At 41.4% G+C, this 17,393-nt stretch overlaps 1 protein-coding gene across 1 annotated transcript in view; it reads left to right on the top strand.

The window, feature by feature from the left end:
• The first annotated feature begins 704 nt into the window (after window positions 1–704).
• Window positions 705–17,393, top strand: part of LOC146609673 (ras/Rap GTPase-activating protein SynGAP-like) — a 54,077-nt gene continuing 37,388 nt past the window's right edge. The window contains exons 1-3 of the mRNA XM_085346965.1: window positions 705–807; window positions 16,371–16,459; window positions 16,635–16,756. Of these exons, the coding sequence (XP_085203091.1) occupies window positions 705–807; window positions 16,371–16,459; window positions 16,635–16,756 (314 nt within the window). The remainder of the gene's footprint in view (window positions 808–16,370; window positions 16,460–16,634; window positions 16,757–17,393) is intronic.

Raw genomic sequence — 17,393 nt, 5'->3', positions numbered from 1 at the left:
CAAAGCAGGATATTTTTATACTTCTTCCACCACACCTGGAGGGGATCCATGTCTGTAGGAACGCTTATCAATTAATGATGGAAGCTGCTTGTGGCTCTGCAGCATCGTGACATTTAGCTAGCAGATCTAAAAAAAAAAAGGGCAGATCTGATGGGGTGGATGAAGAAGAAGCTCATGCCGTGCTTTGCAGCCCAAAAACTGATATCTTTTTAATGACATGGACAAGTTTGTGTGTTCGCATGCTCCACAGCAGCCCCAGATGGTACCTCTCATATTACTGCATTTGAGTCATACAGCTAAACATCTGTTTCTTTTCTTTTTTTCCTGAAAGATAATTTCCCGCTGCTGTTTGTCTACAGCAACATTTTATCAACAGAAACCTCAAAGACATTCATACCATGCAGATGAAGAACGATTCCACCTACTGCACAGTAAAAAGTCATTTCAACTCCACGTTCAGCGCTGTTTACTACTATCTATAAAATTACATTTCTCTTTCATTTGATTTGTACAGTTTGACACATTCTCTCTATTAATGTTGCTTTACCGTTATTTTCAGGCACAATAACAGGTTCACGTTTTTTCCTCTGGTTGTTTTTAAAACTTTTTGTCATTGTTGTGTTTTTGGGGGTTGGGGGATTGTTAGTTCACTGATGTCAAAAACTAAAGGGAAAACTCTACTTGTGTCTGTGCCATATAGCTGCATGGACACATCTTCAAAGACGTGGCTGCCCCATCAGAGTCAGTTTGGGTTGGTTGGTCAAGCGGAGGCTTGCTGTGGTGGTGGACCTGGAGTTTTAACCCCAAGTGAGTCAGTTTAGCCGAGACCCAGTCAAAGTCTCCTTTTTTTCTCCGTCGTCAGCTTTGCGTATTGTCATTTCTTAGCCTCTTCTCCAGTCTGTCATGGTCCAGTAAGGTTTTTATCTGTTATATATGTTTTTCTATGTCCCCCCTCCTCCCCCTTAGTCTTCTGTTCTTTCTGAAATGCATCAACACTGCTGTTGCTAGTGGTTAATGAAGGGTTTAACATGCACTAGCCTCAGATATGCCGCCCTGCTTTTTTTTTTTTCCTTTTCCCTCCTCTGCCATGGTTTCCCAATCCTTTTCAGCATTATAAAGATTTACAAAAGTACCTCAGCACATTGATGATTTCATTTTTTATTTTTTTAAACCACTCGATCCTCCACTGGAGCGTCACTCACCGTCAGAGCCGCGCTCCGAGTTTTATTTTGACATCCTCTAGGTTTGATAGCGCCATTTGCCTTTTTACTCGGCTTTGATTCATTCCTCCTTCCTCCTCACTGTGCTCCCTTTACCTCCCCAGATGAAAGCAGTCATTTCTTTTCCCTTCAGGGACGGGGAGAGAAATCATTTTATTAGTCGGCGCAGTGTGTAAAGCTGTTGTCTTTGCTTTCGACATTAAGGCCTACAAAAAAACATGTTAGAAACAAAACAAACAAGGGGCGGTCAGAGGCGACTGTAGGGGGGATGGTTTTTGAGAATCGCCTCATTTTTGATGTGTGCTTTCACGAAATAATATAATATCTTAGCGGGGTCGATATCAAGAGCGGTATCCACATTGCTTCTTGATCTTCGTTCTCAGCTCTTTAATTTGGATCTGCTCATCTACAAGCATAGCATTAGAGCTTCTAAATACATTAGCAAAAACGGAGGTAGTTGGATAGAGAGCAGTGCACAAGCTGCGAACATGTTCCTATGGTAACTAGGCCACACTTCCCCTGGCTAGTACGTACACACACGCACGCACGCACGCACACACACACACACACAGAGGGAGGAACAAGGCAGGAGAGAGACAGAAAACACACACGTGATGGAGAGCAACTTTAGATTGTTTATTCGGGTTACTGTTCTTGTGTCTTCCTCCGCTCAGAGGCCATTTTTATACAGTACTGTCTTGGCCTTCAGAAGTAGCGGTTACACTGCAGAATACTCAGTGTTTCTCCAGAAATATCTGCCAGTTTTCAAGCCGATCGCAGGTTCTTCCCCGTGGCTCCCTCGCTCCCATACTGCCCCTGCTTCCTCAACCCCTCCACCCACCTCTCCTCTCTCATCCTGCAGCTCTTCTGTGCGTTTTACTTCTCCTTGATTACAGTGCTGCTTCTAAACTTAGAAGCAGAGTGGCTCCGAAGAGTCAGAGGTGTCGCTTTTCTACTTAGAATAAAGCCAGCTGTCCACATTTTTGTGAGGCGTGTTGAATTTAAAACATCTCGGTCTTTTGGGTGTATGTGCTGGGCTCATGAAACCGAGCTAGTAAGACCGTCATCTTTGGGTCCTCGCTCGAAAGGGTTTTTAAGTCTCCTAAACAGCCCTAATGTTTTCTCACTTCAAATTTAAATGCAGCGGGCACTTCAGGACTTTATACTTTATCTGATTCTCTAAATGCCAGCAGTTTGTACCTCTCTGCGCTCGCCATCTCCCGTGTCATTCTGTGTTTGGTAAATCACTGCTCACACTTAAACCGTGTCAAACCTCCTGGGGCAAGGCTGCCGGGCTGTCAAAGAGCCACGGAGTTGATGCTGCGAGGTTTTGCTTCTGTCAGTCATGCAGGATGATTGTTTGGACAGCTTGCTGTAAATGAATGGCCTTAACTTTCTACACTCATTACACCGTCTGCGTTTGCTTTTCAGCACCTGTGACGCTGCTCGAATTCACAATGGTGGATGAACCATGGGTCGTACTTGGCGTTTAGATGTTAAACTCTGGCTCTGAAGAGTCAGTTCATACAAATGAACACAAAATAAATTAAAATACATTAAAATACATTTCTCACTTGCTTCTTGTGTTAATGAGCCGTGCAAGCAGTTTTCTTATATTTCTCTATTTCTTCTTATAGATTATAGTGAATGCCTTTATGCCCATGGCCTATTCAGTTGCCTATTTTTTCTGGAAAAAGCCATAAATACTACTGGATTAAACACTATAGTCTGACACTTGAAACAAGAGTGTAATGAAGTGATTAAAAAAAACAAAGTGAAGTTTTTCCGCCATCATGAACAAAGTTGCGTTTACTTTCATCATACGGGCGCAGAGAGAATCTCAGATACATCAACACTTTGACTCGTTCTTAAATTACACACTTTAATGAGGCTGCATGTTTCAAATGTGATTTTAATCCTTTTTAGTTTATATTTGACCAGTTTACTAGTTTAAACAAAAAAAATCGACATAATTGTATTAGAATGTTGTTTTCTCACTAGAATCACAAACCCTTGCCCTAAACTGTGATGTAGAGGGAGATGCATTTCACCAGTTGAACATTTGAATACACTTTTTAAAAAGTTTATTTTTAAAAACATCTCTAAAATCTTTCGTAACAAATTTCTAAGCGTTGTGGTATAAAGAACTTTTGTTCTGTTCTTAATCAAGATGGTCCCACACTGCTTCAATAATCCTGAGGTTCAGGCTCTGGGGAGATTTTGATCTGCATGTTGGATCAAAATCTGACAGCACTTTTTTGGGTGCCATCAATTTTAATAAGATCCCCAACACCGCTGGCTTAAATGCAGTCCCAAACCATGACAGAGCCTCCACCTTTTTACACAGGACTGTAGACACTCATTGTTGCGCCTTTTCTGAGCTCTTCTGTTTGTATTGATGTAGATTTGAACCACTCCATCAGACCTGTTCTCGTGGATTTTCAGTCCAGTTGTTGTCAAATTTGGCACACCTCAGCCTTTTTTCCTGGTTTCCCTTCTTTAAGAATGGATTCTTCACAGCCATCGTTTCACTGAGACCATGTCTGATGAGGCTTCGGTGAACAGTACATGGCTCAATTGGAAGGTCCAGATCTATGTCTCAGATCTGCTAAAGATTAGGGTTTTTTTTTTTTTTTTTTTAGGCCTGACAGTTCTTCTTTTGTCCTCTTTGTCCAGTTATCTGAATTGATTTATGGACACACTGCACACCATTCTGACACACACCAAGTTTTCAGATAATGGCTCTCTGAGAATCACCTTGTTGGTGAAAATTGATGCTTGTCAAACTTGACATTTTTCTTATATTCGCCTAAGACGTGTTTAAAAAGAAAAAAAAAGGCTAATTGTAACAAAGTGCGTAAAGATACAATTTAAAATAGGTTCTTTTAAGTTTGTTTCAACACAACACTGGTTCATTTCTTGAGTCAGATGCCTTCTAAACGCCAACAAAAAAATAATTAATCTGAAAATGGTCAGGTGTCAAAAGAGAAACTTTAAAAAAACTACGACAAAGTTAAAATGTAAAGAAATGAGGGATGGCTCAAGACTTATGCACTGTACTGAATATGCTTGTGTATGTGCAAATCTCACTGTAACCTGGATTAAAGGTTATCACTGATGTAGCTGGAAAATCCAATATGCATATAAATGTACGGGACATGCAACGACATCCAGACTGTTTCTTCCTTGGAGCCTGTCCCAGCTGTCATAGAGCCATGAAGGGCTAACTCAGAATGACAGGCAAGCGCACGCTCTCACATCCCCACCTACGGCCAGTACAGATTCACAAGTTCACCTGTCATGCACGTCTTAGGGAGGAGGCACCCACACAGGCGCAGGGAGAACATAGAAATGCCACACAGAAAGACCTCAGCCAATCAGCATGCTCACCCTGTAATAAAATACCAGCCAGCTGTTTCACTGAATTATGAAGTTGTGTATCATATTATAGACAATCTAAACCATTTCAGAGCTTATGATAGTGAAAGTCATGACCTGTCTAAAGGGTTAACTGTCAGACATTGTAAAACATATATTTGGTTATTATAAGTTATTAAATGTACAAAACTTCTATTCACTTGAACTTAATATCCAGTAGGGCTGCACGATTTTGCATAAAATGAGAATCACGATTTTTTTTGGCTTAGAATTGAGATCACGATTCTCTCACGATTTTCTTTTCCAGTATAAATATTTGTTGCACTTATTAACTGCACATCAACTTCGTAACAGTTGAGACTGAACATAAAAACAATAAATAAACATAAAAACAACAAATGTCTCACGTTTTGTGGTTGCCGCAAAATGTTGTACTGCTTGAAATTCCGTCTCCACCGTTGCTCGACTCTGCGTGTATAGAGCAGGTAGTGCAACAATAGAAAAATAGTTGCGGGACGGCACTGTGTAGCGTTTGTCTAGGGTATTGATCATTTTCCTAAATCCCTTGTTTTGCACAGTGTTGATGGGAGCCATATCTTTGGTCAGGTGATAAGTGATAGCCTCCGTAATTTCTTTGTGCCTGCGGAAGTTCGACGGGTATAGGGAAGCGCTGTATAAGGTTCCCGTTATTGATGTTTGGGTGGTTGACCGGGACGGATTTTCTCCTGTCACTTTCTCGTCATCCCTGACGTGCTCTCCGTTGTTTTTTCCCTGCTAATTTTAGCATCACGCGGCACAGCTTCTGTATCACGTGGTATAAGGCTCCGCCCTTGTCATTTGTCAAGCAGGAAGAGTGAGCGCTTGTTTTCATGCAGATTACGTCCCGGATCAAAATGCGGTGCAATCGTTGTCGTCGTCTTTTTTTTAAATCGTTGTCATTTGGAAATGAGATCGCACATAAGTATGAATCGAGATCGCGATTTTCTAACGATTAATCGTGCAGCCCGAATAGACAGTGATGAAATCTTAATCCATAGTTTGCTGAGCCTATTGTTACATTACCATTAGGGTAGGATTAACTGCCGCTACCTTGACAGTTTGGCTTACTTTATGGGTACTCGGAGCTGTCATAAAAAGAGCAACTTCCCATGGCATAATCACGGGTTGGTTGTTGACATGGCAGTATTTACTCGTTGGAATATGGCAATTACGGAGACTTCCATATGACATGAAAACAACATCTGCCCCAGCAGGCCTGGTCTGTGAGTCACCGGAGCCTCCTTGTTGTCATATGCTTCAGACCACACATAACGAGATTTGGTGCGTGTGAACTGGAAACACTGTCACTCCGGGACAAACCGGACGCCGACATCGTGGAAAGACGTAGGCCTCAAAGGCCGTCTAACATAGCAGCATGAATGTGGATTTTTATCCTGCTTGAAAATAGAGATGCAGTAACAAGAGAGAGAGAGCAACTCTCCCTGAAGGCCAAGAGCTATACTATTTTATGTTTTTATTACAGCATGCTCACCGTGGCCTGTTATGCTGATATTGTGACGTTGTAGGGCGTCATATTGAAAAAATAAAAAGTGTGTTGCACAGCTCTCTCCAAGCCCTTCCATATGACATATTACTTGATATGGTTTCAAGAAATGCTTTTTTTCAAGGTGACCTTCATTGGGTGCTAACAATGAAGGTCAAGCTTAGCCAACCTAGGTACTCGTGTCCCCTAAGACCTGGTATATTGTTGTGAAGTTAAAAAATTGCGGGGACTGCTAACAAACAAACAGAAGCGATTATGTACTGTACTATGTCAGAGGGAGAAACTATGGAAAGGTGTTAAAAGTAAAAGCACTTTAATTGTCTTAAACTGATTTTTAAAAACTTTTATAACAAAGAGGACGCCGTTTTATAAACCTATTGACTTTATTTAACCTACATAAATCGAGCACAATATGTTTTCTGCATTGTGTTTACATTCGACTAAATAACCCTGAAACCTACATTTTCCTCTGCTATGGTCTGTGGGAATTTGAGCCATACTTTTACTTGTTTATTTATTTCTTTTTGAGTAAAATAACATTATGAGCGAATAAAACTGCGAGGGGCTATTAACAGCTTTTATAATATGTGTGAAAACCTGCTCACGTTGAGTCTTAGGACTGTCTTTTTTTTTTCTTTTTTTGTTTGATTACAGCCAAAATCCAAGAACTAATTATGGTATTATTTTAGGTAAAGACTCAGTTTTTTGCTTGATACTGATTGAATACCTCATCTCAGGGTACCTGCAGATCTGATACCAGCCTTCAGCTAACATGCTAGCACTATGCCTCTCATTACACTGATTGCTGTGAAGATTTGAGCTCCACAGACTGTAATTACTGCAGCTGCCTTTGGTGATCCTCTGAATTTTCTTTTTTCTTCATCTAAGGGAAGTGACTACTAAACTCTGACAGTCCCCTAACTTTTCATGCAGGTATCATCATCAGAAATAGAAAGGTTTATGATCAAATACCTTTAAAACTAATGAGCTTCACTGTATATTGGAGTTAGCTCTAATTAGCAGCGAGTAAGTTGTGTGTGTGTCTGTGTGTATCCCATCCTCTATTTAGGCTAAAAGCAAGAAAACAGATTAAGTGAGGGGAAAACAGTTGTCTAGTGTCTAATTAGAGTTCTCATTATAGCTAATATTATCATCCTAGGATGCAAACATCTGACAAGATAGCATTGTCATTATGAGTGAAAGCGTGCTAATGTTAGTGTTTACCTCAAATCACCTTCTGTGGAGAATTAGAGGCTCTGGCATGGCTGCAGCCCCTCAGTCTTGTTGAGCACCAGTAATGCTACGGTCCAGTGTTTTTTGAAGTGTCCTATTATGTAAGGTGGCATGAGACGCAGGATTAGTGAGGTTGCCTGTTGTGACGGCATCATTGGTTCAGCTAATGCTTATTTGGTAGATTTGGTGAACTGGTGGGTTATTAGTGTTTTTTGTAGATTTCACAAGTGTGTTTTCTGGAATCAACAGAGTTTTGATCTTTTTTTTTTTTTTTTTTTTTGTAGACATCTGCAGAAAAATCATAATTGTTAAATTGCTGTCGTGATCAGTCAGTTTCAAGGATAACTCATTATTATATACATCAGCTTTCGCACCTGATTGAGGATGGGGGGGGATTATTACCTGAAAATGATTTTATTCAAATGATTCTATAAAAGCAAAGTTTCCAGATATGTATTAATAGAGATATACATGCTAAAGGTTGAGTATGTTTCTCCAACACCCACTCACAGTCTTCCTCTTTCTGTTTTCTCTCTCTGTATCACAGTTAGCTAGAGGCTGTTGCCACCCACGCACTCAGTCCTGACAGCAATTTACATTCAGAATAGCCGATGCGAACGTATCCATGTGTTCTGATATGTCACGTTTCCTTAGATCACTGCATGCTGCAAGTGACTTTCTCAGTGGCAGGTGAAAATACAACCTAAATATTTGTCTGCTTGGTCATTTGATCCATTTGCTCTCGCGCTGAGACACGAGGCAGAGTTGGGATTCAGCCCCACAACGATCGAGGAAGATTTCCGCTCCCGCCCATCCCTCGTGGTCGGGCCGACAGGTCTGAGCATTTTTCTCACGCGTCTGTCGGGAGAAACAGATGCGTTGTGCTGCGTGTTGGTGTGTTTCATCATCTTTACTGTGCAGTTGTGTGCCCGTATCTTCTGCAGTTCAAGTAGGAGCCCTTGGAGTTGTTTCCATGGATACCAAACAATTAGCTGGGATTCAGAATAGAACCTGGAGAGTCGCCTATTTAGAGGCTTTGGGAGTGAGGAAATCATAGGATGACAGAGTGTCTTGATTCTGCATTGCAAAGGGAAGAAAAAAGGGCTCCCGTGTGTGATATCCTGGATTAGGCTCTTAAAAGGATCAGGACAGAAGGACGTGGATAGGTGCCTTTATTGAACAGCAGGACATCACACACTAACTTGTTGTTTCTTAGCGGTGCAGAAAACTACCCTTTTTTGTTGTTATATATTGGTCAACCAAGAACTAGCCCTGTAACAGGCACTTCTGTATTTTACCACTGGGGGGCAACAATTCACTCTATTACATTCCTCCCCTTTTAGATTTGTAATTGAAGTAAGCAACCCTTTAAAGAATGTATTTCACTGCCCCCACCAAAAAGAAATATTCTGTGGCCCTTACGAACAATGAACAAATGTAGCCATTACTTCCATTATTAACTCTTCACTTCTAAAATAACTGGCAGTAAATAACTAAAACATAACTCTACATTTTCAAAGATTCAGTCTCTTTGGGGGAACTCTGCGTCTCTCTGGGTATCTGCGTTCCACAGATGGGCTTTGGGTGGTTTCTGGGTTGGATACTGGTGGTTCATCGGTTGTCTGTTTAGGTGGTTCAGGAGGTAAGGAGTGTGATGTTAAAATCCCAGGTGGACTTGGTGGTATCTCTGGAACAACACTGTCCATAATCACTTCTGGCCGTCCCTCTGAAACCGGTGAAAATATAACTGGGGGTTTCTCCACAGTCTGTCTCCATGGTAACAGGTGATCCACATGTATTGTGCGTGTTCTCTGTCCCTCTTGTATCAGGTAAGTAACACTTCCCATTTTCTTCCGAACTGTTCCCTGAGTCCATTTTGTTTCCCCCCCCTGAAGTTTCGGATACGCACAGCGTCTCCCTCCGAAAAAACACGAACAGGTTGGGTTTTGTAATCATGGTGTCGCTTCTGCTCAGACTGTTTCTGTTCAATGTGTCTGCTTAGTTCAGGTTTCAGCAGGCTGAAGCGAGTCCGGATCTGACGTTTCAGGAACAACTCTGCTGGTGTACGACCCGTTACAGTGTGCGGTGTACTGCGATACATGATAAGGAAGTTTGCCAAACGATGACTGAGTGGCAATGTGGGCTTACCATCTGCTTCCAGCACATTTTTCATCAGGGATCGTTTCAGGATTTGTACTGACCTCTCTGCTGCCCCGTTTGATGCAGGATGATAGGCAGGAACAGCTGTGTGTCTGATCCCATTTAACTCCAGAAACTGATTGAATTCCTTTGACACAAGTTGAGGTCCATTGTCTGAAACAAGCTCTTCTGGAAGTCCATATGAAGCAAATAACCCTCTCAAAACCTCAATGGTGTTGTGTGAGGTAATGGATGGCATAGGGAACACTTCCAACCATTTTGAATGACTGTCAATGACAACTAAAAAGTACTGCTTGCCTTTTTCAGCGAAATCAATGTGAATCCGTTGCCAAACTCTCTCAGGCCACTTCCACGGATGGAGTGGTGCAACGGGTGGTGACTTCTGTACAGCCTGACAGACTGAGCAGCTTTGAACCAGTTCTTGTATATCACCATCACAGCCTGGCCACCACAGGTAACTGCGAGCGAGTGCTTTCATACGACAGATACCTGGATGTTCATGATGCAGGTCTTCCAGCACTTTCTGTTGGTAAACCGGTGGAATGATGACCCGTTGTCCCCAAAGAACACATCCTTGTTCTGCTGACAGCTCGTGTCTGCGTGTAAAGTAAGGCTTAAGTGATTCGTCTTGCATATAACTTGGCCACCCATTCATGGTGTAGCTCCAGACCTTGCTGAGGATTGGATCCTTCATGGTTGCTCTCTCAATGTCTTTAGCTACTATTGGTAGCTCTTCCACATGTGAGAAATAGAAGATACTTCCCTCAGCGGCAATGTTGTCTGGCGTATTCCGAGGTAGACGTGACAATGCATCTGCATTAGCATGTTCAGCTGATCTTCTATATTCAATGTCATAATTGTATGCCATTAGAATAAGAGCCCAGCGTTGCATTCTTAGTGCAGCGAGTGTTGGGACAGCTGACTTTGGCCCTAGTATAGCCAGCAGTGGCTTATGATCTGTTATGAGGGTGAATTTCCTTCCATACAGATATTTATGGAATTTCTTTACTCCAAAAATTATGGCAAGGGCCTCTTTTTCTATCTGGGCATACTTTCGCTCAGCTTCAGTTAATGTTCTTGATGCGAAAGCCACAGGCCTTTCCTCTCCATTTTCCATGACATGAGAGATGACTGCGCCCAATCCATAAGGTGATGCATCGCAGGCTAACTTCAATGGCAGATTTGTGCTGTAGTGCACCAACACTTTGTTCTGCAGCAGTAGACTTTTTGCATCCCTGAATGCTTTTGCACATTCCATGGTCCAAATCCATTTAGCATCTTTTCTCAACAGGTTATGCAAAGGCTGAAGAATGGTGGATGGATTTTCCAAAAATCGACTGTAGTAATTTAGAAGACCAAGAAAGGACTTCAGTTCAGTGACGTTTGTTGGTTCTGGTGCATTTGCTATGGCTGCTACCTTTTCCTCTAAAGGATGCAGACCATCCCTGTCAATACGATGTCCCAGGTACTCCACACTGCTCTGAAGAAAGTGGCACTTGGAAAGCTTCACTCTGACACCATGCTTCTCCAGATGTGTGAGTACTTCCTCCAACCTCTTCAAATGATCCCTTTCAGATGAAGCAGTGATGAGGATGTCATCCAAAAAGCAGGTGACATGCTCCATCCCCTGAAGGATTTGATCCATCACAGACTGGAAAAGAGCCGGAGCACTGGAAACACCATAGCTGAGGCGATTGTACTTATAGAGACCTTTGTGTGTGTTGATGACCAGATACTTCTCTGATTCTTCATCTAACTGTAGCTGCTGATAGGCATGAGAAAGGTCAAGTTTACTGAAGGATGTTCCTCCAGCTAAAGTGGCAAACAAATCTTCAGTATTTGGAAGTGGATATCTTTCCTCTTCAACACACTGGTTGACACTGACTTTGTAGTCACCACATATCCTAATTGTTTTGTCTGCCTTTGGCACAGTAACAATAGGGGATGCCCACTCACTTTTCTCAACCTTTGAAATAACCTTCACCTTTTCCAATCTGTCCAGCTCCTTTTCCACAGCTTCTTTTAGTGCATAAGGAACTGGGCGAGCTTTACAGAAAATTGGTGTGGTGTTTGGTTTAGTGTGGATTCTAGCTTTAAATCCCTTTATGCAGCCTTGGTCATCCGAAAACACTGCCTGATGGCGCTGAATCACTTCTAGTACTCCTGGCTTTGCTTCTTTCTGCACCAGTACCTTGTGTACTGTGAAAATCTGTTTCCAGTTCAGCTGTAGTTTCTTTAACCAGTTTCGTCCAATCAGAGCTGGTCTGTCTCCCTGAACAACGATCAGTGGTAGGGTGATGTTTTGAGTCCCATACTGTACTGGTAACATAATATATCCACGCACAGCAATGTGTTGGCCTGAGTAGGACTTGAGCTTTAGCCCACTGGCTGGTTTTATAGGGAAATGAGTGAGATGCATCTGATAATACTTGTCTGATACTACCGACACTGCTGATCCTGTATCCAGCAGCATGGTGGTGTTCTTGCTCCCAAGTGCAACATCCACTGTGTATCCCTTCTCACTGGAGGTGATGGAGTACATTGAATAAACTCCAAAAAGTTCAGCTTCATCATTCCTACTTGAGCATTCATCCTCAGTTTCCAAATACTGAGTTTGCTGACTGAATTTTTTATTCCTGCAAGCACGTGCAATGTGTCCTATTTTTGCACAAACATGACACTTTTCGCTCCTAAATTTGCACTCACGTGCTGAATGCTTTCCACCACAACGATAACATGGTTGCTTCATTCCTGTGTCTTTTTTAGGTCCCTTCCAGTTCTTTGGCTTGTTATTGCCCTTTTGCCTGTTCTGTCCTTTCCATCCTTTGTTGAAAAAATTTGGAGCATTTGTCAAGGCATTTACGTGGTGAGGGTCCTGGCGTCCTGAGAACTCCATCGTATTTTTCGAAGCGAGTTCCATGGATATGGCAATCTCACATGCACGTGGAAATGTAAGATCCTTTTCCGATAGTAGCTTGCGCTGCACAGCATCAGAACGCAGCCCACTAACAAAACGATCCCTCAGGGCCTCATCCAAATATTGTCCAAAATCACATGTGGCTGACAACTGCCTCAGGGCGACAACATAGTCAGAAACTGCCTCCCCTTCTTTCTGGTTACGTTTCTGAAAACGAAAACGCTCGGCTATCACCACTGGAGTCGGCTTATAATGCGCACTTAACGCCCCAGTCAGCGCTGCATATCCCATGGTACTCGGTACCCTCGGAGACACAAGATTCTTTAGCAGCCTGTATGTATCTGCTCCGATCACAGAGAGAAACGTGCACACTTTCTTCTCATCGGAAACATCATTTGCCAACATCCATTGCTCCAACCGCTCCAAATATGACTCAAAATCTTCCTTCGATTCATTATACTCTTCAACACGACCCACATGCATCGCCATGTTAGCTCACCAAAAGCTGTTCCGCTGCAGCCGTGAAGAAAACGTCTTGATTTGTCTTTTTCTTTACATGTGAACACAACCCTCCTACAGCCTCTGTCACGCTGTGGAAATCTTTAGAATCCTCGTCGCCAGTTGTGATATCCTGGATTAGGCTCTTAAAAGGATCAGGACAGAAGGACGTGGATAGGTGCCTTTATTGAACAGCAGGACATCACACACTAACTTGTTGTTTCTTAGCGGTGCAGAAAACTACCCTTTTTTTGTTGTTATATATTGGTCAACCAAGAACTAGCCCTGTAACAGGCACTTCTGTATTTTACCACTGGGGGGCAACAATTCACTCTATTACACCGTGGGTAATGGGTAACTTCTAAAGGAAAAATAAATAAATAAATAAAATGCTCCAGCAGATCAATCAGAGACAAAAATAGAACAGCAGAGCGACTGTGAACATGAAACACGATCACGTTTCCTTATGTGCTGTGAAACATATGGACGCTCTGAAGCTAGCTTAAAAGAATGCATGCATATAAAAGGGAATATGACCGTATTGCACAACCTGGGCTCACTTGCGGGCCGTATTGTAGCTTTTGACATGGCACATTCCCACTTGTGAAAGGCTGAACAGTGTGTAGCTGAAAATGTGATTGCTTTTTAAAAAATAAAACTTTTTTTAAGAAAAACCTTCATTCTTGGGGACATGAGGAAAGGCTAAATATAGATTGTGCTCCCATAGGTTTGCACATAAAGGTACACAAGCAGCCTATTATCTGAAGACTATATATATATATAAAGTGATATCATATGTATGGTGTGATTGTTGCAATAGCCAGGAGGTGATTAGCATCTGCTTGACTCAGAGAGAGGGAAACATGCTAGCTTTATTCTGCCTTAAAATAGCTTTGAAGATGTTAGCGAAGTTGGCGAAGGTACATTTGGGATCAGATTAACAAAATATAGATTAAGTAATTTGTTTACATTTTAAAAACTGAATGTTGTGGTTTCTATTGATGTTTATGTTCCAGAGTATTTGCTAGCTATGGCCTGTAACCTTAGACTAGAGCGACCTTGTTTTATTTCTTTTAGCTAAAGCTAAACAGTTATAGGCCATTGCCTGATATTTACTTACAGATAGGGCAGTCAAGACATTAGATTTTCTATGTATGATTACAGTGGCCAATGGAATTAAAGATGGTGACATTATCATGTTAACTATAGAAAATGTGTTACAGGAACAGCTAGGTACTAGCTAGGTTAGCTAGATGTAATTTGATTGAGATTCTGCAGTCAGTAAAAGAAAGAGCAAATAGAGGAAATATTGGAAAGTCTGGTTGTTCTTCATTGCCTCATTGCTTGGCTGTTTTTGTGCACAGCTGGGATTCTCGATCTGTGTCCTTGACTGGCTTTTTTTTTTTTTTTTAATGCTGCATCACATTTTATGGTGGGTGGTAAGGTGTTATATCATTAATTATAATCTCTGGAGAGAGTGCATTTATTTGTGGTGCTAAAACCAATATCATATAGCTCCATATAGTCCTAATGGTAAACTGGTATTAGTTGGACATAAGTAAAGGAAAAAGTTGACGCATCTTAATTTAACCAGTTTAATCTGACCGTGTCAGCAAACACAGAAACATTTTGGCCTTGCGGTCTGATGAAATCCAACAAACTGGTTATTGATTCTGTGTTATGTGAGTGTTATCGTGAGATCAGTGTTCCAGTTTTTCCCACAGTTACTATTTTAACTTGGTGTTTGAGGAACTTGAACAGTTAATGAATACCTCTCTTAGATTTCTGTCGTTCATATTTAAAGATGGGGATAATGTGGGATGGATATATTCGTACTCTGTGACCCTCACGCTCCTCTGCGCTGGAATTGCCTTCCAGGTCACCACATAGACACACACACACACTCGTGCAGAGAAAGTCTCAAAGATAGATCCATCACCATGTTTACTCAGTTGCTACTAGCCTAAAGTCAAACCAAGACCATGGGTTTCAAGATGACTCATCAGAGTGTGGGTCTTCCTCCGAATATAGTTCTCACATCAGGGTTTCTTTTTCTTTTTTTGCGTCATTTTCCACTGGCATTAGATATAAAAAGTTTTCCCTTCTGATGACGAATATCTGTTTGGGCATGCAGTTTTTTTTCAGACACTGTGTTGTTTTTTGTGTTTTTCTCGGGGGGCTGTAGATGTATGTTCTTGTTGCTGGTGTTCTTCAGCTTGAACTTCTCTGTGCTGGTATCTGGCCTGCTAATAATGTGTGTTCTGTCAGTGTTTTCTGATGATGTTTTCCTTTCTTGATGGGACTGAAGTGGCAGCTGCAAGGTAATGACGCAAGCTATGAGTAGGAAGTTTGTTGTGAAAGCAGTAAAACATTTCTAACTAATGGAAAACTAACTGTATTGTGACCTCAGAGAGAATGAAACAAAATGTAACAATAAAGAGCTGGCTGCCAGATTGTACTAGCTGGAGTTGCCTTAACATTGGTTGACATAAATATTGAACTGAATGTGTATGTAAATACAACCCAATTTAAAGACACAATAAGTGATAAATTTAAATGGCTTGAACTAAGTAGATGTAAGTTTAAAATTACAAAATTCTTACTGGTTTCAATCCCTGATATCCCCACAAAGTCTCAGCGTTTAATAATTATTGTGTTCGAGTTATGCTCTGTCACAGTCTGGCGAGGGCAGACTGTATGAATTGAAAAAGGACCCAAAATGCAGACTCCAAGGAACAGGGAACAAAACTTGAATGTTAACAAAAAGCGAGCCGTTTAATATGGCTGGTAAAAAAGGTACAAACAAAGGGCAAGGCAAACTGAAGCAAAATTAACACAAACCTAAACTGGGAAATCTAAACAAACAATAAGAAAAACCTAGACAAGAAACTTGGAAACATGGCGTGGACAACAGACGACCTGACAATCACACACTGAAAACAGAGGACTTAAATACACAGGAGGTGATTAGGGGAAGTGGCAACACCTGGGGAAACAGCTGGCACACATGAACATAATGACGTCACAGTGGGAGAGTAAAACTGAACACGATGAACACAGAAACGCCAGACCTCTTCACAATAAAACAGGAAACAGAGTGAGATATAGACATGACAACCTGAACTTGACAACATAAGCCACAGACATGAAATACATGAAAAGCAGGGGAGACTTAACATGGTGGAAGCACGAGGGGGAAATAATAACTAGAAACACTTAAGCATGATAACAAATGAACTTAGGAACCTGAAGGGCTTACATAAACTGAAACATCAAAAATGAACTAAAACTCAAAACACTGGGTCATAAGACCCAGGATCGTGACATGCTCCTGCATTTTTGAAGGTTTCAGTCTTTTCCATTTCTTATTTGTTTAACTCTGTTATTCTTGCTGCTTTTGTTTGGCACTTTTTCTTCATAGACCAATCTCGCAGGGCAAGTTTTGCCTCTGCAAGACAGTCAAGCATGGAAACTCCTCCCAATACGACCCCACAGCCTTTCAGACAGCCGGTAAGTACAATAAAACCATACAATGCACGCTCAAGTATGTGATGTAAGCTTTATTTATGCTTGTGTAGAAAACCCCATAGGGTAGCTAGCTCCTCTGTAAACTTCCCACTGTAAAACCATAACTTATTTTCCTCCTGTTTTTTTTTTTTTTTTTTTTTTTTTTTTTAATTTTTAGAGCTTTCTCAATCGAAGGTTGAAGGGTTCCATCAAGAGGGCAAAAAGTCAGCCCAAACTTGACCGGACCAGCAGCTTCAGACAGATGATTTTGCCCCGGTTTCGTAGTGCTGACCAAGAAAGGTAAGTAATCATAATATATATTTCCAGTTTGTGATCTGTCCATTGCTCTCCATTCCAGATTTTAAATATTATTACCTCAGAGCGACGATGTGCTCACAGTTCATCCAATATTCATAATGAAAAGTCAGAGGAGGCCATGGCTGCAGTTTGAAAGAGAATTTTTGATATGGTAATGGTCTGTAATCCAGAGACAAAAGGCAACCTGGAAAGTTACTGCTTTGCCATTTCACTGATTTTATGACAAAAACAAAAGATAAAAAAAAAGATTAGAGCATGAATTTGAATGCTGAAGGAAGTTAAAGTATGCAGAAGATACACAGACAAACCGCAACTGAATATAAAGAACCAGAGGCTGTAAACATTAACATTGTTTTCTGCTAGCTGATGTAAGCTGGAAAAATTAGACTGCAGATATCGCCAGCAGGTGTGGAATTAGTAACGTCCTGGTTATAACGAGCTCAATTGTATCATAGCCATCACTAAGATAGTGGATACAGTCCATTTATGCACCGAGCTTGGGAGCTAAACCATCAGCAATCAGAATCTGTTCTTTCTTGGGTGTCTGACAATCCTGTTTTTGTGCACTGTGTGTTATTTCAGTGGCTACTTCACATCACAATGGCAAAACCTCTTAACT

Source organism: Diplotaxodon limnothrissa, linkage group LG22 (genome assembly GCF_057381915.1).
Source record: "Diplotaxodon limnothrissa isolate DT_005_m linkage group LG22, D_limnothrissa_male_GT1.1, whole genome shotgun sequence".
NCBI lineage: Eukaryota > Metazoa > Chordata > Actinopteri > Cichliformes > Cichlidae > Diplotaxodon > Diplotaxodon limnothrissa.
Note: the sequence above shows the minus strand (reverse complement) of the source record. Positions and strands in the feature narration are given on the sequence as shown.